The following is a 24,301-nucleotide window of genomic DNA, read 5'->3' on the forward strand; positions in this document are numbered from 1 at the left end:
TAAAACCTAAACTTTGCCTTTGTTAGATGAGAAATTGCTTCTGGGTTGTTAGGACAATTAGTCTTTTTCCTTTTTCAATCACTTACTTGGAAACCTACCTGACCTACAGCTATTTTAGCAAGCTGCTTCCAAAATGTGTCAGCATTAATGTTAGCTAAGACCATTATTTCTGATGCCAGGATGCACACAAAATCCTTTTAGGGAAACAGAATTGATAATACTAATTTCAACTCATTAGGATAGGATGCTGAACTGAGACGTGCTAAGAAATATGCAAAAACTATTTCCATGTTCATCTAGAAGTAAAGCTTCAGCTGGTTCCTACATTCCAAGATTTTTTTAACTCAAAACAGTATCAGCTCTTAACCTATACTTTTATTTTGAATAAGGCTTTACACATTCTGTCATCTTAGTTACTAAGAAATCTTTATTGATTTTCAGCCTCTCAAAGGCAGTGAAATCTTCCTGCCATTAGAATTCTCTGTGACCATGGTAAAATTTGGAATGCAAACCTGAAGTGTGCCAATAACATGCTTTTTTAATAAATAAATATTTAATATTTATAAAATCTGTTATGCCTTTCTTGTATCTTTAAGTAGGGGATTAAAAACAGTGGAGGTGGTTCAGAAAGAAAAGCTATTATTAATTTAGTGGAAGTAGTTAGATGCTCATCTCCTGTGCAGCTCTTAAAATATTTAGTTCTTTAATGACAGTAATATGTTCATTATAATGAATTACATTCTAGGAGAATCTTTTTCCAACAAGGATTTTGCTTCATTGGAAATATTTGAGACATCATAAAAAATTAACCATATCAATTATTTCATTAAAGCAAAGTCTCAATTTTTTTTTCATTCAGAGAATGTTTTAAACTTCCACAAGGTGATTCTATTTGTGTTTATTTCAGTGTGTAAGAAAATGAACATAGTAGGATTTTTAATAATAAAAATAATAATAGTAGGATTTTTAATTAATAAATGTATTATTAATTTTGCATAACTACAAGAGCGCCTCCTAGTTGAGTATTTCGTAGGTTTCAATTCTTAAATTCACAAATCAATTTTAAGACAAATTTCAGTTGAAGTACTACTAGAATCACTACTACTGCTGGCTGTCATTAGTAATATATGGGACTACAACAGTATCCTAGGACTATTCAGCTTTAAAGGAATAGGGAGAATAATATTGCCTAGCACACCAAAAAAAAAAAAAAAATAAAAAGTTTTGTCTAATAACACCTGGAAAGAGGGAAGAGAACAGGCTGGGAGGCATCATGCAAATAATGTGGTGAGGGCAACCACACACTGGCACAGAGCTTTTTAGCTTCAGTTTCTTAGATGAGACCCATTACTTCATCTTTTTTCTTCACATGCTTCAGAACTGGCTTTTAGCTTATGTGGTTCTACACTTGCCAAGTCTTTACAACTCTGGATATTTGGGTGAATAAAAATTACCTCAGATAAATATCTTCAGAGGTATTACCATGGACTGGGGGAACCTGCATACAAAGGCAGTGGAGAGTCTGGCTTTTTGGGAGTGCTGACTCACTGCCCTGACCGTCCTTGGGAGTACCCCTTGGGTCTTGTGATGGCAGGCAAGAACTGCAGCACTGTCAGCTTTGCAAGCTCACTTTTATTAAAAATAGATCAGAGACAAGGTTAAAGTGAAGTATGGCACCTGCACAACTGGCTTACCATCCCTAGCATCTTCCAAAAAAGACACTGCTTGTAATTTAAATTTATTTTTACTACTGTAGGGCTGTTCTCAGTGGCGAGGCAGCTTCCCCTCACACCCCCCGCCGGTGACTGGTACTGTGCTCTGCGGGAAGCCTGCGGCAGAGCCTAGAGGCAAAAAAACGTCTCAGCACCTTAACCACAAGCACATCCTTCCTCTGTGCTCACCCCCCAGCTTTAAACGACACTAGTAGGGTTCTTTTTCTGTGTTAATGGGTTTGTTTCACTTTAACCTCTGCCTAATTTAATCAATAACTTGGATATACTCGGTGGAAAAATAAGCTGGGGGGGGGGGGTTTAGTGATTTTGGGCTAAAAATGAAGGAAGCTTGGTTTCCTGCATTCTTTTCATTATTGCTTCATCTTAAATTATTTCATCCAAATCTCCTCTCCATTCTTAAGCATCCCACGCACTGGATTCCATCCTCCGGTGTTGGCAACATCCCGGGATCCACAGTCCTGCCTCTGCAGAATTATCCCTGTCCGTGGGACAGTATGCTAGTTAGAGTATGATAATCTCTACAGCTGTTAGCCTGGAATGCATATCTGATGTTACCCCTGCTTGTTTGTGTCCTAAACCTCTTACTGAGTAGGCCAGAAAGAAAATCAATGCATGCTGTGCAGTCATATTGTGGTAAACAATTCATTGTGAGCTTCTAAAAGTGTCCAGCATTGTTTTTGAGTAAAGCAGGAGAGCACTGCTGAACGACTCCTCCATGGAGGTGGAGTCTGGGATGAATGAATGGTTATAGCTCCATCTCAGCTGCTTGGGTGTTTGTTTTCCTTTTGTCTCAAATATAAATAGAGGATCTCTATTAGAGGGTATTTTAATGTATCAGAATGTTCTAGATGGAAGACAATAATAACTCAGAGCAGCCGGACTAGGACCTTATTTTTTTCCAAACTTCTTAGGTATCAGGATGCCATTGATTTAATAAATGATTCATAACTATTACAATGTTACTAATTTCTTAAGTGGTTTTGAACAGTTATTGGAAAAAAAGGATCACTTTTCGAAACAAGAGTAGCATTGTGGGATCTTAAGCAATTCACAAATTCCAGGTCCAAAAAATGAATTCAGACAGGGAACTGAGTATTTTGGCCACCTCAGTGCACACAGCCCAACAGCAAAAAGAAAGTTTGGCCACTGTGAAGATCTATAAGGGCCTTTCAGAGTCTGCTGTGGTGCTCGCATTTTAATACTGTACTTTCCAATATATATTGGAGCAGAGGAAAGAACCTCTCAGATTCTTTTCCTTACTATGTCATAGGAAGAAAATAAACTTTATGAAAAATACCATCTCTAGTAAGATTATAAGCAATGTCTGACTAGTTGAACTTCTGGAGGACATTTCCGTAAACTGATGTTAGCTGCCTTTAATTCCTAGCAGAAGGACTTTCAGATTAAGGGGAAATTACTTACTCGGGATACTCACTAATTCATGGCCACTGACAGTTCATAGGAATTGCAGCACTGGTTGTTCCTTAACGTTTTCTTTGTAAAGAAAACCTGTTCTTCCATACTATTGATTGAAGCTGGGGTGGGGAGAAAGGCTGTTCATTGCTCTTAATGGGCCAATTTTTTAAAAGCTCTGATTGCAGGAGTTACTGTTGCCACTAGTTTGCTCAACCAAATGCCTTGAAGGAGCTGCTCTTTTGTTTGTTGGTTTGCTGTGGTTTTTTGAGTAAACTTCCAGTCACTACCCTTTAAAAACTGAGCCCATCGGAGCTGTGTTAGTACTGAATCCAGTGGTTACTCTGACTTTCCTTAGCGCTGTTACAAATCACTTCATGGGGGAATTGAAGATGATCAAGTTGCTCCAACATCAAGAATATTTAATTACATATTGAAGAGGCAGTGGTCTTCTCTGGCATTTGCTACTTTTAGGCAGAATTTCATAATTCATGTTCATTTGATGCTTTTCAATAATTATTTGGTATTAATCACTTGTAAACATTCACAGTAGTTGTGCAAAATGCAATCCAATCTATAAGATCTGATGTAGGCTCTTTATGAGGTATAGATTGTGTTTTGACTTCATTTATTGCCAGTCACTTTGACAAATGACATCTTGGAAGAAACTTGTTGCAAATCGGTGTTCAATGCAAATCCAGTACTGAGTTGGAGATTTTGTCGTAGCTGCATTTGCTGCCCAGTAAATAGATATCTTCTAGGCTGTTTCCAGGAGGGATAAACTAAGGAAAGAGCTTCGTGGGTGCAGTTATGGAGAGCTTCATGCCGTGAAGGAGAGGCAGCTTGGGGGTGCCCTCTCAGGTACCAGGGATCTCTGGAGGCCCTGCTGCCAGCTGGGGCTGCGCCGGGGCAGCGGCTTCACCACACTCCTCTTTGCAATCCTGCTCTTACAGGAATTTTTATTTGTTTCAGGCCAAAGATCTGCCGACGTTCAAAGACAATGATTTTATTAATGATGGCCAAAAGATTCATATTGATGAGAGTAACAAAAAGATGTTCCTTGAGAAACTCAAAAAGGATGTTGAGGTAAGAATGTGCCTGTTCAGTTGCATGTGATTAAAATGTGTGGCAAATTATGGATATCCCAGGAAATCATACCTGTGATTCATTAATGAAAATTCTTGTTTATAAGACTGTAAGCACTGACTATTTTAAATGAAACACAATTTAAACTTTCAGGAGTTGATCACTGCTTTGCTGATGTGATAAATGGCTTGCTGCCATAGCTGGTTGCCATACATTGTTCCTGCCTTGATGATGTGATGTTAAAATGATGGCACTGCTTAGTACTTAAATGCTTTACAAGCCTAGTGCTTCCAAATGCCCCTGAGAGAGAGGTGAGTATTGTGGGTTGTATGTTACAGGTGGAGGTCCACCAGGGCTAAGGCCAAATACAGACTGTAGTCCATAAGAGAGGAGGGGCTTCTCCCCCACTCACAGCTGTGCATGTCCTTTTTGTTTCATATTAGTAATCCAGTTTTAAATCATTCTTAGTATCACAACAGTAGAGTGCTTCAGTAATCTGAATACAGCAATTGGATTCTCATTATCTAAATGTAGTCTTTCATATAAATTTGTAATTTGCTGAATATTGTAAATACTTGAAAGAAAAGTGTTAATGTATGAATTTAATGTATTATTTTTACTGATTTTATTCAGCTAATAAAATAAATATCAGACTAACTCGTTCACACAACTTGCCTTTAGTTTGCATAATCGAAAATATTTTTCCTAAACAGAATATTTTGCAGCTTTATACTCAAAGCCTAAAATCTGTTTTCAAGTAAAAAGGCAGAGACTTGGAAGAGACTTGGTAGGAAAATGTGTCTGTGACTTAATAAGACTTTCAGCTATTTATATCAAAAGAGCTCTGTGAATTGACTTTTTGAATTCTTCAGATCTGTGTCTCATTAGTTGCACAAAACAAAATACTGTTACTTTAGAATTTACCCAGTAATTTGCTTCTGAGGAAATCTAATTTCCCATCATAGTAACAATGGGAAATTTATGGTGGTGAGGATGATGAAAACGTAAATGTTTTGTGAAATATCAGTGTGTGTTTATTTTATATTTAAAATACTGTGCTCTACTGGTATCACAGCTCTAGAGATAAGTTTATTTGGGTTAAAATTTTGTGCTCTTTTAACATGTACTGCTGTTGCTGACTACTGCTTTTACAGTAAGTATGTTGCAGATAATATCTTAAGTGTGTGGAAGGAATGTGGAAGATACTTTCTTACCCCAAAAAGTGGATAGTGTATGATCTATATCATTTACCAGACTGGGAATATAATGGTAGATTCCAGATTATGTCTTGAGAGGCTGTTTTTATGGGTTTGAAGTTTACACAGAGAATTGTTTAATACCCATGTAAACCACTGGTGTGAAGTGATCTGGCTCCTGATTTTGACAATGGCAAGCTGTTCTTTAACCTTGCTTTTCTTCTGCTGGTTCTTTTGCCCTTATTAGATAATTGATAGACACACTTTGTAACCAATGTATAAATGCTCACATTTCACTACAATGAAAAGAAATGCAGCAACACTTAGTATATGATTATCCTATCAGTATTTATAGTTAAACGTATTATGGAGTACCATTCTGAGTTATATGGCTTTATATCTGTTTTTGTTTTTCAGTAAGTTTTGTTTCTATATTTCTCTCCTAATCAAGTCATATGTCCCCTTTCTGTGTGCAAACACAAATTATTACTGCTGTTTTGGTGTCCCCTTGTCTATTTTCCCACCTCCTCACTCCATTGCAGGTGTCCATGGACTACATATTTTTTCCATCTAAAATCAGATTTTTTTTTCCTTGTGCTGATCTCCTTAAGTCTTTTTGTTAGCAGCAGCACACTTTTTTCCAAGAGCCATTCTCTTCTAATCTGTAGCTCGCCATTTTTTCCCAAGAGCCCACTCTCTTTCATGCTGTTCTGTATTATTATTGGTAGATTTTTTTCCCCTGTATTTAGCAAGTAGTGAACAATATGCCTGGAGTTCTTTCACCCCATCACCTTTGGCTAGTCTCATCTGTTTGTCTTGTATATTGTTGTGCATCATCTCTTCAAATTTAGATCCTTTCTAGTCTTGTGAAGAGTCTATTGTTGTATTATATTGAAATCATTAAAAAACAGTTTCTTCTTCTTAAAACCTCTTCTCAATCTCACAATATTTCTTCTAGCACTTGAATTTACAGCTATCTCCAGCTCACCTCTTTTCTCAAAATCAGATTTTGACAAACTGGAGTTTCTCATTACCTAGTATTTTATACTCACCTTTTTCATCACCATCACTATCTCTGTGCCAAAGTCTAGCTTAAATGCCTTCTTCCCTGGTCTGCTGTAACTTCCTTTTTATAACCATTTAGAGTTTATAAAAACTGAAGCAATTTTTATTTTCAGCCACTTTCTCTGCGTACCATAAGCATGGACTTCACAAGTCTGAAATCACAGTACTGCTTTTAAGCTGCAGCACAGCTCTCTCCTGCCTATCCCTCACACCCTTGAGCTGTTTATCCCATTTTTCTGCTTTTATACCTTCCTTATTTCCATCCTCCTCTTTCTGCCTTATTCTGTTCTCCTCAACTAAAATAATTTTGTACACAAGTGTATTCATCTTTTAATTTTCTAAAATCTCCGATCCTTATTCTTTATTCAAAACCACCCTTTCATTCAACTACATGTTTTGCTTAAGTGATGTAAATCATGAGCCTGTCACTGTGAAGAGAATACAACATCATCTCATGTCTTCAGGGTGTAAAACTTCTCAGCTTTCTGCTGCAAGAATAATTGAACACTTTTTCATTATTCTTTAATAAGACTTATAAGGGATTGAGAGGATGGGTTCAGCACCAAATCATAGCACACTGTGCACCTGATAGCACAGAAGCTGGTCTGGGCACTGAGCAGTGGCAGAGCAGTCCCCACCTCAAGTGCTGTGTGTGGTCTTGGGCACCACAACATAACAAAGATATAAAGCTGTCCAGAGGAGGGCTGAGAGGATGGTGCAGGGCCTTGAGGGGAAGCCATATGAGGAGTAGTCACGGCACCAAACCTGACAGAGTTCAAGAAGCATTTGGACAATATTCTTAAGCACATGGTGTGACTCTTGGGGATGTTTCTGTGCAGCAGGGCCAAGGGTTGGACTCGATGATCCTTGGGGGTCGCTTCCAACTCATGGTATTTTGTGACTCTAATTTAACTGAAACACAAGACAGGAGTAACCGTCGTTGGTTTGCAAGCACACTGCTCTTCACTACACACAATTTTTTTTTCCTGAGGATTTTGGAGGAGTGGGCTACAGTATAAGTTTAAAGTCATTTGTGTGCTGTTACTACATTTTAATAAAATCAAGTATCTCTTTGCCAGCTTTATCACTTAATCTTCCCTTTTGCTCTCTGTCAGAAGTGCCTTAGAAGTTTTCCTCAACTGGTGACACCTTTGTGTAACTTCTGTTTGTAAGTGGAGGTTATGCTTTTCAGCAATATTGATAGATTGCTTATTATCACTTTCTAGTTCCTTGCTCAGTTAAAACTCATGGACTACAGCTTGCTGGTTGGAATTCATGATGTTGAAAGAGCTGAACAGGAAGAAATAGAGTGTGAAGAGAATGATGGAGAAGAGGAAGGTGAAAGTGATGGGACCCACCCCATTGGAACCCCTCCAGACAGTCCAGGAAATACACTGAACAGCTCACTGCCTTTGGCTCCAGGGGAATTTGATCCAGCTATTGATGTTTATGGAATAAAATCCCATGAAAGTAAGCAGTAAAAGAAATATTTTTATGTTAAGGTGGTTTGATTCTTGCATCAGAATCCTAAAGCCCTCGCACCCATATAAAGGCAAATGTAAACTGGAAAATAGAAGTTTACTCTGTGGAAAAGGAAACTTGCTCTTTGGTGCAGCAGAAAGGAGAAGATTTCTGTAATGCTTAGCTGTTCAGGTTCACCAGTTTTCAGCAGTTAATTCATGGGGTTTTAATCCCCTTCAGGAAGTCTAGTATCTAGAATTGGTCTTTTCTGGCAGGTAACACTGTTAAACACAGTCTAAAATGAATGAGAAAAGAAGCATTCCAGATTATATTTCACTTTTTTGGTTGCTTTTTGAAAATTTGTGCACTCATACCCAATTTCTATGCTCCAGCTAAGAAAGTCACCATAAGGAGTGTGTAAGAAGCCTGAAACTGAGTTTGATATTAGTGTGTAAAACTAAGTATAACTAGTTACCTGTGGCTGTTCAAGACAGGAGAGTTACGTGGTTTTTTTTTTCATAAGCATTGACACAGATAAATACATGGTTTTATTCATAAAGAGAATATGATCTTTTTGTTGACACAGAAGCATTACCTTTCATATAACACTTCGTAATTTTTCCACAAAGAAAGATGTAATCCACATTACTTTAACTGAGCAATAATTCCTATTTCTGTATGCTATTTTTTTCTTTTACACTCATTTAGGGGGTTTTGCATTATATATGAGTGCAGTTAAACTCTCAATTAAGGAGAGCTTGAGCCTGTAGTTTTTACCGATCTTCATTATGAGTGACATTGACCTGTCTTAGCTGCTGATTGTGTCTTGCCAAGTCTCCTTTGTTAGGAGGAGGACTTGTTGTTTTCAGAAGTCATTCTTACTGCCCTGTGTTTGCCTTTGCAGATGCACCCAGGAAGGAAGTGTACTTTATGGCCATTATTGACATTCTTACTCATTATGATGCAAAAAAGAAAGCTGCCCATGCTGCAAAGACAGTAAAGCATGGGGTAAGTATCTGGGTTGGTTTCTTCCTCTTACTCCATTTATATTCATGCATTTTTGCTTACGGGACAGTTCAGTAAATCTAGGGAAAGGGGAAGTAGATCAGAATTCTTTTCAAGTTTAATGTGCAATAAAAATGTACAGAGTAACTGCTACACATGACATGCTGAGAGTGGAACTCCGTTTTCAGCTGTATGCACAGCTTTCTCACCCACAAAGAGCTCTAGTGAGATGCTTTTTAAGATTTTGTCCTAAATTTGTGACATGCACCTTATTCTTGCAAACAGAGCTGTTCACTGCTCTATGAAAGCTGTCATGAATCTAATTTCAGATGCAGGTCCTAATGATGGTTTCGTTATTTGGTACAGCCTGCTGAAAGTTAGCTCTTCAACATATAATGTGGCTCACTCTAGAAGACTTCTTCAGAAAAAAAAAGTACAATTTGCAAAATTAGGCATAAAAATAAAATGTACATATTAAATATTCAGAGGCTGTTCAGTGAAGGCTTCTGTTTGACGGCCATTATTTAATTTTGACTGAAATTGCTGCTTAGCAGCAGACAGCAAAGAACCGTGGTGAAACAGCCCGGTCTTCCAGATTTATGATTTATATCTACCATTATCATTCCTGTGGTGATTTAAGGTTCAAATTTCATAAACTTTTTAAAGAGAGCATATTCATTCATGAGGCTAAAATCCCTCCTGTGTCTAAGTATCTAAAGAGTCAGGGCATTGTGGGAAGTTTTACGCAAAGGGCTCAGGGCTTTTTAATTACAGTAGAGAATGATGTGACCTGCAAAGGCCTGTAGGAGGTATTTTTTTGTCTCTCTAAAGCAATGCTTTCATTACTCTCTCTGGGCAGCTGAAAGTTGATGCAGACCATATGCAGCCATTATCTGGCAATTATTATTGAACTTTGAAAGTAGCAGACTTTAAAAACTCACACTTCTGGCTTAAATAATGGATAGAAATACGTTGTGAGCAACAGCTATAATTATTGAAACTGATTGTGATTAGAACTTATTACAGAACATTACTTTCAGATATCCATTTTGTTCATTTCACTGTCTCCATCCTGAGCCACAAAACACTGAAGTTCATTCATGAATTGCATGCATGCAACTTTCCTCTTTTGTAAAACAGGAAAAATATAAATAAAAATGTGGGTAAGGCTCTGAAAAACTAGAGTAAAAATATGAATGAAATCATGACTTCATTGAAATAACAATTGTATGGTTTATTCAGTGAGTCCAGATTTAAATGCATAAACGTTGAAAAAGTGTTAGTGTTACCATGTATTTCAAACGAGGCTATTTAGCATTCAGATAACAGTACATGTTACACAAGTGTTGACATGCCAGATGTAAGTATGGCAATTCAGTCTTCTCTGTATGAAGGCACTGCTGCTCAAGAGACCAGAATCTGATGGTGAATCAGTGGGTAGCATGGCTAATTGTGCTGTAAAAATTCATATAGAGGACTGAAGTACAATAAAAGTAAAGAGAAGTATGGAAAGTAAAAAGAGCATTATTTCAAAAATGGAAGATAGCTGTTGCAGTGGTGAGTACTGGCTATCAGTGTCCTGTGAAGCCTAAAAAGGCACCAGTAAGATTCTGCTTGAGGGCCATTACAATCTGTGTTTCCAGTCTTTGCTTCTGAAACTGCATATGAAATTTATTGAGTAACATCCTCAGTGACAAAAGCATGAAATAAAACACTGCTTCTTCCTTCTTTCTTCTCTCCTCCCAATTCTCTGTATAGGCTGGTGCAGAAATTTCAACTGTTAATCCTGAACAGTATTCAAAGCGCTTCTTGGACTTTATTGCCAACATCTTGACGTAACCTATCATGTTACATAGGACAGACACGAGACCTGGGGACAGCAGCAGTGGCTACAAGTGTAGGGAAAAAATGGAACTCAGAGAAGCGCTCATCTTACAGAAAGAAACCCCTTTGTTTACATCTGCTGGCAAAGATGACTGAAGTGGGGTGGAGTACTCGCTTTAACAGCTGCCTGATATTCCCAGCATAGTTCTAGCTATTTCTGACTCTTTTGTGTGTGCAAAAAAAAATTTTAAATAATTTAAATAAATAGAACAGCTTACTCAGAGTGCACTGTGACAGTAATACTCTGATGCTACCAGCTGAAGTGGAATAAATGAGTAAAGAGGCGTGGGGTGGGGGTGGGGAAGAGTAAATGCATGTTAAATCTACAATATTGATATCAAATTGTAAACTGTGGATCAGTTTATTTTTTGAAAAAAGATACATGACAGTATTCTTCATGATGATGATGATGACGATAATAATGAAGACCTTACTGCAAATGTTACACCCGGCACACTGGCACTCCTTAAAAAAAGTATCTGGTGCCAGAGGCTTTTCCCATTTGGTTTAGCAGTTGGGTTTTTTCCTTTTCTTTCCTCCCTCTCCCGTTTTTGTCTTCTTTTTCAGCACATTGCATCAGGAAGTTCAGCCTCTCAGACGTCTGAGAGCTGGCATCTCTTACCTTACAAAGAGCTAACGTAATTCATGCTATGTGTACATTTTTGCTATGGTAAACTTATATTAAGGGAAAACTTTGCTTATTTCACTTTGTTACCTGAAGTTTTCATTTGTTTTATATTCTTGCAATATAGGAGCTAATAAGGTTGCAAGTGTAAAAAAAGCTTATCTGAAGAAGCGCATAGTTTTGGGCAATAGTAGCTCCATCTGCTACCCATCCTGAAAGATGTGCACACTGATAGAAATTCCATTCCCTTGTAATTTACTGGGAATTTGAAGTTTAAATGCTTATGTTGTACTGTTGAAACAGCGGTATTTTATTATAGATTATCCCTTGAAAAATGAACCCCGAATTTTACTGTTTACATTATTAGGAAAGCAGGGATATTTCTGAATTTCAGAGCCGTGTACAATATATGACTTTTGAGTTTACATGTAAAGTTATTTTGCAGTACAAATGAAGTAATGTTTGTCATCTTCCAAGAGGTAATGTGCAGTAGTGTACTAAAGTGAATGTCTCGCTCACCTCCATCATAGACTCTTTCATGATAAAATGCGAAAGGGTATTTCAGAGGGATTTTTCCCAAGGTTGTCTTTCAGCATCAAAATGACCTGTCCTACCATTTACTCAATTTTGATTGTATAGTACATTGCCTGAAACTGTGCTGATCATGTTTAACTTGTTTAAAATTTTTAAACATTGTATTCCTTCTCCTCTTGTATTTTCCCTGAAAGACTCCATGCTTGAAAGAGACAAATTTACATATGCTTAAAAGTTTATCTACTTATACACTGTGCTAAAGCTGTGCCTTTAAAATTTCTTTATTGAAATTGTTAGATTTTGTAGGCAACGTAAGAGAAGTCAAACCTCCCTCTCATCATTTCTAACTGGGATCAGGAGTGCCAGCATGCCTTCTCCATAACTAATGTCAGTGCTGCTCAGCTGCAACTGTGCATAACCTGTGTTGTGGTTCACTTCAGACGAGCCCATACAATAGCAACCCCTTAATTACACTCTCTTCAGCGGCCAAAGGCAATACTATTCCTGTTGCTGTGTACTAATTTTTTTTCCTTTCCCTGACCTTTCCCACAGGATTTTTTGTTATGTTTGACTTAGTGATGTCTGCAGCACTGTAATGTATGTGTATACTTTTGTATTGTATGTATTTAAATAAGTTGGTACTGCGGCTTGATTTTTTTTTTTTTTTTGTCCTCTCCCTAAACACCCTGGTTGTCTACGTTCTCACCCAAGTTTCGTTTTCTGAAGCTTCTGAAGGTATGAGGCCACAGGGAGACCTTGGAATAAAAATAAGGTACTTGGAGTACATATTTAATTGCGGCCAATGAGTGTACATTTTTAAACCATTTTAGACATTTACAGCAAAGCATTCCTTTTGTCTGTGTAGCATTTTTGTCACTCATTCTTGTTGATAAACTGTTTATTTGGACGGGGCAAGGAAGACTCATTATTGTGTATGTTAGTGCTTAGATTACACTCCAAACATGAGCAAGGCTTTATAAAATAAAGCACTTTGATGACTCACTAGGTAAATCCTTTGTTCTTGTGTTTCACCTATGGTTTTGATTGCTTACAGGTGAATTTTGGATGTTAAATGCCTGTATAACAAAGGAAAAAAAGTAAGACAAAACATAAACTTGAAGGTTTTCACTAGATTTTAACATGCTTCTTCCATGCTTATGTTAAGGGTCTTGAAACATTTAGTCTCTGGGGTTTTGGGCTGAGACTGCCTCTGAGAGTGAATACTGAGGTTTGTAATTGGCAAATCTGTGGACTAAATCCTAGTAATAACAACAAAACAGGAAGATCATCCACAACAGTTAATTAATAGAAGGATTGGCAGAACTGTGCTATCTGTAATCTTATGCTAAAACAATTATTTTAAAAGTATTTGGGAGTAAGTCCAAACTTTCATGGGAAGGCGGCAGGGATTTTTGGTCTAGAATTTCAAGACTTTGATTGTCGGGGCTTTCAGTGCGTGAGACAGTCTGTGCTGCACATCGTGGGCAAATGGCAGAAAAGTGTCTTTTTGTCTTTATTCTGTCTTAACTTTTAATTCTTTTAATACATTTGTCACTTTCTGGTCTTTTCAATTTATTGCACAGATGTAGCAAAAAAATATTTTCAGCAGTATTACTCGTAAAATACGTGACTGAATTAATGATAGATATACCCCAAAGACGAGGTGGCTGAGGAGCTATTCTATTAAAAGTAGGTGAAATGATAGAGAGTGGAGAGATTCAGCTTCTTAATTACTCACTTAATGATGTCTGTAGTAATCCAGGGTTGCACTTCACACAGCTGCTCCAGCTGTTGAGGGTTTAGTGTGAGCATGGTGCTCAAGGAATGCTGCTCAGGTTACATGGACCATTAGCCACGGGGGGCAGCAAGCAGCTGCAGGACCCTGTCTTTAGCAGAAGTGTGTATATAGCAGTGTGTAAGGAAAGGTTATCTTTCCTGAAGGCAGTGATGATATTCCACGTAGGAGATCCAGCTGGCTTGTTAATGCAAGACTGCAACAAAAGAAAAATGAAAAATTCTTGGAAACAATAATTTTCTATGTCAACTATATAACCTAAACATATAATCTGAATTTCCAGCTCCTTCCTTTGTGCACACTTCTTTTCCAAAGTAATACTAGTTGGCAAGTCCCTGCATCAAGTGGGACGATTGCATTCTGATGGTCTCAAAGCCTACCTTTATCCAGTGTCTGCTCTCTCTATGTGCTGTCCTTTTGGTTTCTCTCAAACTCATATATTTAATGGGGGGAAAAAATACAAAAATAGAGAGCAGTAAACTTAGAGCAGAAATCTGTTTCATCTCTGTCTGTCCTGATGTCTCTATGGCAGGAATTGTTTCTGGCAATCATCATATCCCTTACAATGCCAAGTGACAAAGGCCATTTGTGTGAGATTAAATCATTAACAATTGCTTTATTAAAACTGTTAAAAAACAGGTCTGGAGAGGACTTGAAGAGGTAGTTGTAGTGTGTCCCAGAGCAGTTCAGCTGTAAATAAACATTGGTGAAAATCGGGTTAATCTTTTGCAGGGAGGGTAGTTCCATGACTTCCCTGTGCTATCTCTTCCCATGCCTCACTAGCTCTATCATTATGAAGATTTTTTTCTAAAATCTTACCTGACTACATTACTATGCTTTAAGCTCATTAATATTTGTTCTGTCTACAGTGGACCCTAAGAACAGTTTATTCTCTTCCAGTTTCTCTTAATGTGATCCTGCCTCTATGTACTGAACAATGTAAATATTAGCTTTTGCACATATTAAATTGAATATTCCCTCTCTTATTTAACAAAATTATCAAAATGCTTTGAGCAAGGCAGAATGGCCTATTCCATTTTCTGTAATGCCTAATTTAAAAAAAAAAAAAAAAAAAAGGTAAAATGGTGCTTCTTGAATTTCTGTTTTGAGAATTTCTTAGCCATTCGTTTACCATCTAATAAAAAATAATTATCATAATTGCTGTTTGCCCGAAATGCAGTTTCAAAATGAGCACAGCTAATGCTTGGCTGTGGTTGTTGCTATAACTGCAACTATACTGCTTTTCTTTTTTCCCAAAGTAAATAATATCATGATCTTAGCTTTTCTCATCATATTCCCTTTTCACAGCTTCTTGTCTCATCTCCATTAGTGATAATCAAATAAAATAATTATTTGGCCATAGGTATTAAGATACAAAAAATACTTCTTGCAAGGCGGCATAAATTCATTCTTACCCAGTGCTCTTAATATTTGTAGGCATTTTAGTTATTGCCCAATATGCTTTGAGCTTATAAAAAGCTTCTACTTTGTTCCAACTTGATCTGATTCATTCGTAGTTACTCGTTTTATTTAGCAATGTATGTCCTGTTGGAATAAATGGTGTTTGTGTAAGAACCTTCTGTTTTGAAGATGTTTAGCACTTCCACACAAGCCTGGAAGGTAATTTAACTCATTGCATTTCTGGTATTTCACCTTGCCCAAGGCCAAAGCACTCTGCTTTCTTTTCCATTTTATGTATTTTTAAGTGGATGCATAAAGCTGTTTTGTTATGAGGATATCTCAGTCACTCTAATGTCTAGAGTGCATGTGTTGTACCAGGGCAGAGAGAAGGGCTGGCTCCAGTTGCTGGGCTGACAACAATTCTAGTTTGTCTTCCACCACCTGAGGATAACAGGGTCATGTTTGATTCTGGTTAGGAGAAAGTCCTGTGTTCCCGAGATGTGCCTGTTTATCCCAGCACCTTGGATTTGAGTGATGCATAAGAATCCTTTCTGCCAAGTAGGTCTGATTGATTAGTGCCTACTTTAACCAGGCTAAACTGAACTTTACACTCTGGGTCAGGGCCCTATCTTCCTTCACACTGTGGAATTGCATAACAAAACTAAATATTTTATGCCTTGAAGGGCTTTACTCTTTTCTCTTAGTTCCAAAGTAAGTCTTAGATAGAAATTTATTTGTACATCAGCTACACCAAAGACTTTGTATTTAAGGTGTTAAAATATCAAGTCGTACTGTGCAATGATGATCATCTCTTCATAGGGTAGAATGGAGAGAATCTGCCTTTAGTTAAGCAGTGACATGCATGCTGGGCTGCTTAGTACTGCTCTGCTGCTTCAGTCAGCAAAGATCTGTGTGGAAGGAATTACAGTGTTTGATCTGATAACACTGTGAAGTGCTCTGGAGCAGAAGTTTGCAAGTTGTGTTTCACATGCCACAAGCTGCCGCATCACTGTGCTGGGCTGCTCTTTCACCCCAGGATGCAGGAGAGTGGGATGGCACTGAGTCAGTTGGAAGGGAGAAAGCTGAGTGCATTTGTGGCCTTGAAACTGGACCCAGCAGTACAATGGTGCTTTTGGAGGTCCTGGTCTGGAGGGAGAAAAACGTGCTTTCTGTACAACACAGTCACTGGTCACAGCCAGCATGGCTTCATGAGGGGAAAGTCCTGCTAATCAGATGTGATTTCCTTTTGTGTCAAGGTAACCCACCTAGCTGATCAAGGGGAGCCAGTTGATGTGATCTTTTTTTGGATTTCAGTAAAGCTTTCCATGCTGTCTCTCACAGTGTCCTTTTGCACAAGATGTCCAGCTCACATGTGGATAAACACATCATGTGGGGGGTGAGCAACTGGCTCATGGGTTGGGCACAAAGGGTTACAGTGAATGGGGTGACATCAGACTGGAGTGGAGGCCTGTCACTAGTGGGGTTCCACAGATTGTGGTAACAAGGATTTTGGGTAAGAGGAGAGCACAAACCAAAAAACCTTTTCTAAAGCAGCAAGGAAGAGACAGTACTGAGGCCAGTAAATAAATAAAGCTGAGAATGAGAAACAAAATACAAAGAAGCTACAGAGAACATAATTCCCTGGGTTTGGCATCATCTGCATCTGCTCTGGGGTCAGGGAGGACAATCCCATATGGGAGCAGAGAAAAATCTCAGACCATAAAGATTATAATGCAAAAGGAAAGGCATAAAATATTATGTTGACAACACCATAAAAGCATTTTACAATAGTTCCCTTCTCACCTGAAATAATGGGAGAAGTGCTATGGTGTAGGATTGGAAGTAGAGCAGTGGAACAAATCAGAGAGAACTGATCAGCCTAGAAAGTAGACAATAGCAACCCTAAAAAACAAACAAACAAACAAACCCACCCAAAACAAACAAACCCACAGCATATTTGAAAGCAAGGCAGTAAAAGCTTCAAGGAGATAACCCTGTAAAACATAATTAAACTGCTGGACTTGTATCATATGATAGTATGCTAATACAGAAAAGACTGAGCAGGAAGATGGCCACGTGAAACATTTCCATCATCAAAATAAGCTTTTTCTGTGACCCAAACCAGTCTGTGGAAACACTTTGTTTGGATGGGATATTCTTCTGACAGAAACATTTCCTCAAGCACTGTGTAGCCTGTATCTCCCACCATTCTAACTCAGCCTCTTCATCAGACACAGTCCCTGCAAGCACACCTTGTGGCTCCATTCAGAGTGCTGAGTTGTCTGGCCTAACACAATTGTTTTCATGGGCACATTTGGGCAAGGGAGAGCTGATAAAAGGAACAGGCTCTTCAGATGAGAAGATGGGTGTGAAAACACTCTCATTCTGTTAAGGTCCACTATGGAGCAGCTCTTCCTTCTCAAGTATTGGGGGTTTGCTTTGAACCCTCAGTTCAGCCTTTATTTATCAAGCAGGGCTCTAACTTGCCCTCTTGGGGAAGGTGCATCAAGTGTCTCATCAATTCATTACATGATGCTGCAGTGGAAGAGCAGGTCACAACTCATATCCTAGAAGTCACTCAGTCTGATAATATCCATTGCAGTTGAAGGCTCATGTTTTAAATGTATGGTTATTCTGAAGAATTGGAATACAAATGTTTTAAATACAAAATGCTTTCCCAAAATGGGGTTCTGTACTTAAAACCATCCAGAGATGAGCTGCTGTTGATGCCTTTTCCTGGTCTTAAAATCAAGAGTCAAATAGAAGGGGAAATGGGATTTTACCTTGGTATTTATTTTAAGGATCCTTAGGTACACCACATCCAGGTGGAATGCACCCCAATGCACACCCCAAAAGATTGGGTATAACATTATAGGTCTTACTAATTAGCACATCTATCAAAGATTCCCCAATGAGAGGCTCAAGTGAGCCCCCCTCCCCAAGGAACCTTTCCCTGGATGGTTCTATCTTAGTTTACAGAATGTATTCTGGAGAGGACCTTGGGGTCTGGGGCACACTGATCCCTAGCAATGAAGCTTCTAAAATGTTTAGTCTCTTAGCTTGGCAAATAAGTCCAAGAATGTAGGCAAAAAGCACTAGGAATACAGAAGTTGTAGAAAAGGTGTAACAGGGGTATAAAAGAAAAGGCAAAAAATCTTCATGGCATCACTGTCATATATTTTCTTGTGCTGGTGAACAGGGCTCATTATCCAGACCCTCTCCAAAGGCACAGTGCCCTACATTACCACTGAGCAACTGTGCATTTACTGCCAAGATTATTACTGAAACAGCATTTGTTGGATTCTTGACAAACATGGCTTCACAGAAGAGGAGAAAGAAGTTACAGAACTGTTGTTACTAGTCAAATTTCTTTACATAGTAAAACTAAAAAATAAGCTTTTTCAAACAGGTGAGAAACAAAGCAGGCTGCACCCTGGTAAGGAGGAGTATAGATCTCTAATTTTGTGCAAGAGGGTGGGAAACATACACACATACCCAGAAGGTGATGGCTGAAGATGATCTGCAAACAGCCAAGCATTATGCTGTTAAATGCTTTATAGATCAAAATTATCAGCTTAAATTAATCTGTGCTTTATAGGCAGACAGGGTAAAGAATGCAGCTGGGACATAATAGGATCAGAGTAACCAAAGTCAGGGAGTAAATGAGTTACACAAGCTGTGAGTAGAACAGAAACCCTGCTGAAACCCTGCTCAGAGAGAATTGTGCTTGCTGGACCTTGTGGGCACCCAGGCAGGCGTAGCTTTTGCACCCACAGCCCACATAAATACAGAGGCTGTGTCTGGGAGAAAGGAGTGGTTGGAAAAACTGTTGTTATGTTTCCAAACGTACATTCTCTCATTACATGGAGCAACTAAAGAAGAGAGTTTTCATAAGAGAGCTAGCGGACTTGCCAGCTCCTAGAAATCTAATTTCACAGCCAAGCATAACCAGAGGGCTACATTTCACAGTTTCTCCTGAAAATAAAAGGTGGAAAAGTTTAGATAGTTCAAAGAAACCAGGCAAGGATCACATACAAACATATTTCCGGATATTTTCAGGATTTTTTGACCAATGTTTGGGTTTAGGTCTTTCATATCATACAGATATTTCCATGAAGTCTCAGCTAGGAAATTAGTTTTAGATGTTAACAGCCAAACTGTTTCTAATTGTAATTGTTGCTTTTTTGCTAAACGAAGTAATTTTAAACAGACCTCCTATGTAGCTTAATGTGGTTTTCAAGCAAGCTGCTCACAATAACTGCTTTAGCCCCTTCTTGTTTATTCCACAAATCAAAATGTTACCTTCCAAACTAATTCACAGCCTGGAGTGCACTGCTCTGGTTTTTAATCAGAGTTATAGAAAATGGTCTCATCAACTTCCTTTGCACTGCCCCCTGTGCAGTCACAATCAGGTCTGGCTTTAGCTATGACTTCCCTATAGCAAAGATTTACCGTGGTAAAAAGCAAGTTGTACTATTTCTGAAGTTCACTCTGTCAAGCACATGTTATTCCTTCAAACCATTATTCACTTTGGAACACATTCAGCACATCAAAAGAAATCCAGAGGCATTTGAAATATTTTCTAACTTACAAATAACTTGAGTTCGAAATTATAACTTGATCCAAAGCCCAGGAAAGTCTGCATCTAAATTCAATAGTTATTGAACCAGGTTCGTCAAGCATAACCTTTTCATCATCCATGACTCACACAAATTAGTCCCTGTGAAACTAAAAGGTGTTGCTGTTTTAACAGTGCCAGCATAAACTCATATTTCCAATCTTTGTTACCATGGATCTAGATACATCTTGGTAAAAGTACTTATGTTGTTAGCCCACGTCCCAGTATTTCCTTAGGATGCTTATTGAAGTTATTCTGCTTTGTACCAGCATAAGAAGTATGACTGTTCTTGTACTAAAAGCTTTACAGCATAATTGCAGCTTTAAAAGGAGAGTCAAACTTCTCACCAAAAGGTTTACTGACTATAACTATATTGAGTATAATTAGTTATCAAGACAGATGTTTGAGCAGACCTTCTCCTGAACAGAATCTTCAGTCCCATTTGCCTAATGCTCCTGTAGTACTTAACAGCCAGCTCAAACATCCTTTCAACTGTTAAATAAATTCCCACAGACCAGATGAGAGCAGAACAAATCCAGCTCCAGCACACACACAGAGTATGTGCTAGTTTTCCTAGTGTAATTAGTACCGTGCAGCTTCTCAATGCAACAGGAGAAGTCTCTATCCTAACCAAGGGAAGGGAAAGCAAGCTCACTCTGTCTGTGTTAGACCTTCTCAATTCCAAAAGATGCTTAAATACATAATTTAAAACACAAGCATGACCATTTCAACTCTAAGTTGACTGAAATGGTGTAGTAAGATGATGCTCTTCAGCTTTAGTTGCTCTGAAACCTTGCATGGGAAGTTAGACATGACAGAAGCTTGGTTTACAGCCAGACACAAAAGCTTTAATGCAGTGTTTCTTTCACAAATGTATAATATGAAGCAATTTTTCTCAAAACCTTTTCAATATTACTCATTTTTGACCGAGAAAGAAATACCACAAAATCAACTCAAAATAATTTTATTGGAAAAAAAACCTGGGAGAGCAATTTTAGTCCTAACAATGTACGTGTCAGTTTGCACCACTGAAGAACCTATTCCTTTGATCTTACCTGTAATGTGGACCTATGTCAAGGGACTCCTCCTCCAAGTTCCAATACAGCAAGATATAGAAGAACCTGCCCAGATGTTCTGCTGAGTTTCCTGCTGTCTTGCTCTGGTGAAGATGGAAAGAGTACCAGCAGACTAATAATTACAGTTGCATTTATGAAAATAAGTTGGAACAAGAATCTCAATAATTGTAAGCATAAAACTCTTTCACTCACCAAGTTTCATCATGCAAATGAACAAAGTATGTGGGAGGTGAGCAGAAGAGAAATGAAGGGTGACAGCTGTTAATGTACTTGGATGTCACACACCAGTGGATGTTGTTAAAGAGCAGAATGGTGTCAATTCCCATTTTTGCAGCTATGGCACACCTCTTTATTCATGCAACACATGATACACAATTATCCTCCAGAGGTCACAGAAGTCAGCTATCCCTTTCATCTCATTCTCATCAATTAGAAAAATATGCCAAGGTTCATTGAGATTGATTTTTTTTTACTTTTTATGGCAGTTAAAGGACTGATCCTTGACTCCAGAAGTTCACAGCCTACTATCATGTCCTCAGGGCAAGGGTGGGGGCTGCAAACAGGGGGAAATATGCAGCTGTTGTGGTAACAAAGTGAAAAAAGTAGGTACCTTTGGTGGATGTGCCTGGGAAATGTTACTAAGGATGCCCTGGAAGTCACTCTAGACAGAAACAGTAAGGACAAAGAAAAGGGGTGTTCATGGCCTGACTTGATTTTAAGGCAGCAATTTCAACACCCACAATCAGCTGCTTGTAGGGCAGAAGTACCAATTGTGCTGGTTCTGGGACAGCTACCAGCTATTGTGCCTGAAAAATCCATCTGCAGCAACAGTATTAGCTGTGAGTGCATATTTCCCAACGTGGTGACATTCCTTCTGCCCTCTGGCTTTTGTTCAGGCTTCAACCTTGTGACCAGTGCAAATCTATCTGCACCAATGCAACGCACAGGAGCAGCTGGAAGCCATTGCTCAGCAGGAAAACTGTGACATATTTGCCATGACAGAAGTGGTGGGATGGCTCACACAACTGGAGAGCTGCAATGGAGGGGTACAAACTCTTCAGGACGGATATGAAAGGAAGGAGAGAAAGTGGGGAAGCCCTGTATATTAGGGGCAGTTTTGACTGGAGCTTAATGATGGTACCACTGGCATTGTCTTTATGATTAAGAACCTGGCAGGTATCATGATGGGGTCTGTTACAGACCTCCCAACCAGGCTGAAGAGGCAGATGAAAAATTCTATAAACAACTGGGACAAGTCCTGCAGTTGCTAGTCATGGTTCTCCTGAGGTACTTAAAATGTGGGAGTTGGTCTCTATTCCCAAGTAATACGTGATAGGACAAGAGGAAATGGCCTGAAGTTGCACCAGGGGCAGTTTACATATTGGCTAATAGGAAGAAAATCTTCACCAACAGGGTTATCAAGCATTGGAACAGGCTGCCCAGGGCATTGATGGAGTCCTGTTACATCCCACCACAGAAGGTGAGGGTAACCCAGGTTCTTGTTAATAGATCCCTTTGGGCAGATTAGAATGAAACGACCCTGAGTGATCTGTGTCTGTGAACATACCTACATAGGATTTGTTGTAGAACAGTTTGGTTGCAAAGGAAAGCAGGTGTGTAGCCATTTTGGTTATTATTTTCTATAGTAATATAACAACATAAAAGCATTGCCACATGAAAGTGCAACAACATCATCCAAGGACATGCACAAGGGAAAAGAGAGAGAAGGGACAAGAGTGTGAAGCACAGAATAAAGGAAGAGAGACAGGAACGGAGTGAAGATCTCATCACCCACAGGCCCCACAACAAGATTTGGCTGCTTGTAGTCCTGGTCACAGAGCAGATCCATCGGGTGGAGGAGGAAGTCCTGAAGAAGTGGTGGGGAAAAATCTCTGGAACACACCATCTGCTGGGATTATATCCACTCAGGTTCAGGTGGGAATGCCCAGGCACCTCCTCCAGCGGGGAGCTTGATGCAATAGTGTTGATCATGGGATGCTTGGGAGTCCTTGACACCTTCTAAGACAGCACAGCTGCCCATTGCATCAGCGGCCGTGGAGTCTGTTACAGCCCATCAGCAGAGATGAGCACCCCAGGCCACAGCCAGTGTCCCAGTATTTCCCCAGGGGCAGGAAGGGGCAGCCCCACAACCCAGTGGTTTGTGCAAGGGAGGACAATTTAGCATGAGGAGAGGCACAATCTGTCTCCACAGGATCCATCTCCTATCTTGCCCAAAGCCCTCATTCTTTCACCCTCTGTTTTACCAGATCGGAGGTGTAGCTATTATATGCCCAAAAGCTCACCTCCATCTCAACAAAGCACCCTTACACACTCCACAAATAAGGGAATGTTTTGAGCCATTATCACTTAACAGTTCAGTCTTTTACAACTCCCCATCCCTGGAGATATTTAAAGACATGTAGATGTGGCACTTATGGACATGGTTTAGCGGTGGACTTAGCAGTGCTGGGTTAATGGTTGGACTCAATGATCTAAAAGGTCTTTTCCAACCTAAACAATTCTATGATTCGATTATTTTCTTCATTGTTTTTAGGAGTCCATCCTCAGATCCCCTCCTGTCCTTTGCTGGGCAGTTTTTCCTTGCTTCTTCTCCAAGATGGTTTTTATGCAATATGTGTATTTCTACATATACAGCGACATTCTGGATATAGATAAGCAGTTGGAGGACTGCATGGGATCCAAGTATTTCTTTGGCATGTAAGTTGTAGTGTAATGTTCAAAACCATAAATACACATGCAGAAAAGTGAACAACTTTGGATGTGTAAAGTTAACAATTTCTTTTCAAGCTTCCTTTTTGTATTACTAGGCTTGACTGTAAAACAGAGCTGAGTTAGACCCTCCTGTGCCGTTTTAGGTTATCACCTCATCAAGAGAGAAATCCTCTTAAAATTAAAAATAGCCTCCAAGTTCAAGACTAGAAAGCAAAATTATTTCCAATGAGATTAAAAAAAAGAAAAAAAAATCCATTCTTCAGCTGATTCATTGAAACAGGCAGAGCACACTTTGCTTTCTTGGATGCACACCTGTACCTGTTTCCCCAAAATACTTTGTCTCCAGAAGCTCCACATTCTCCACTCCATCACTGCCTCATACACAGCTTATGGGAAGACAGTGCACAGCCATAATGAAAAAAACCCACTTTTTAAATTTTTTTCTGGCATTACACAACCCTCTTAAAGGAACAACAAAACTAAGACAAGGCTGAAGTCTCCCTGATTGTCAGAAGGCACTGACCAGCTCTGCAGCAATCTGCACTAGACTGCCTTAGCCCAGATTTTCCCAAACAAGGCCCCTTTTCCAGCTACTTGTCATTTGGAAATGAAATGCATTTCCTGAAGTTTTTGTCCAGATCAACTGTGATAGGGCCAAGGGTGATGGCTTTAATCT

At 39.0% G+C, this 24,301-nt stretch overlaps 1 protein-coding gene across 2 annotated transcripts in view; it reads left to right on the top strand.

Annotated features, from left to right (window-relative positions):
• PIP4K2A (phosphatidylinositol-5-phosphate 4-kinase type 2 alpha) overlaps positions 1 to 12,912 on the top strand; it is a 106,326-nt gene extending 93,414 nt beyond the window's left edge. For both annotated transcript variants that reach the window (XM_082296516.1, XM_082296517.1), the window contains 4 exons: positions 4,119 to 4,232; positions 7,720 to 7,963; positions 8,859 to 8,962; positions 10,718 to 12,912. In XM_082296516.1, coding sequence (XP_082152642.1) covers positions 4,119 to 4,232; positions 7,720 to 7,963; positions 8,859 to 8,962; positions 10,718 to 10,798 — 543 coding nt within the window. In that variant the 3' untranslated portion in view covers positions 10,799 to 12,912. The remainder of the gene's footprint in view (positions 1 to 4,118; positions 4,233 to 7,719; positions 7,964 to 8,858; positions 8,963 to 10,717) is intronic.
• The last annotated feature ends 11,389 nt before the right edge of the window (positions 12,913 to 24,301 follow it).

The sequence above is a fragment of the Coloeus monedula genome, assembly GCF_965178545.1.
Source record: "Coloeus monedula genome assembly, chromosome: 1".
Classification (NCBI taxonomy): Eukaryota; Metazoa; Chordata; class Aves; order Passeriformes; family Corvidae; genus Coloeus; species Coloeus monedula.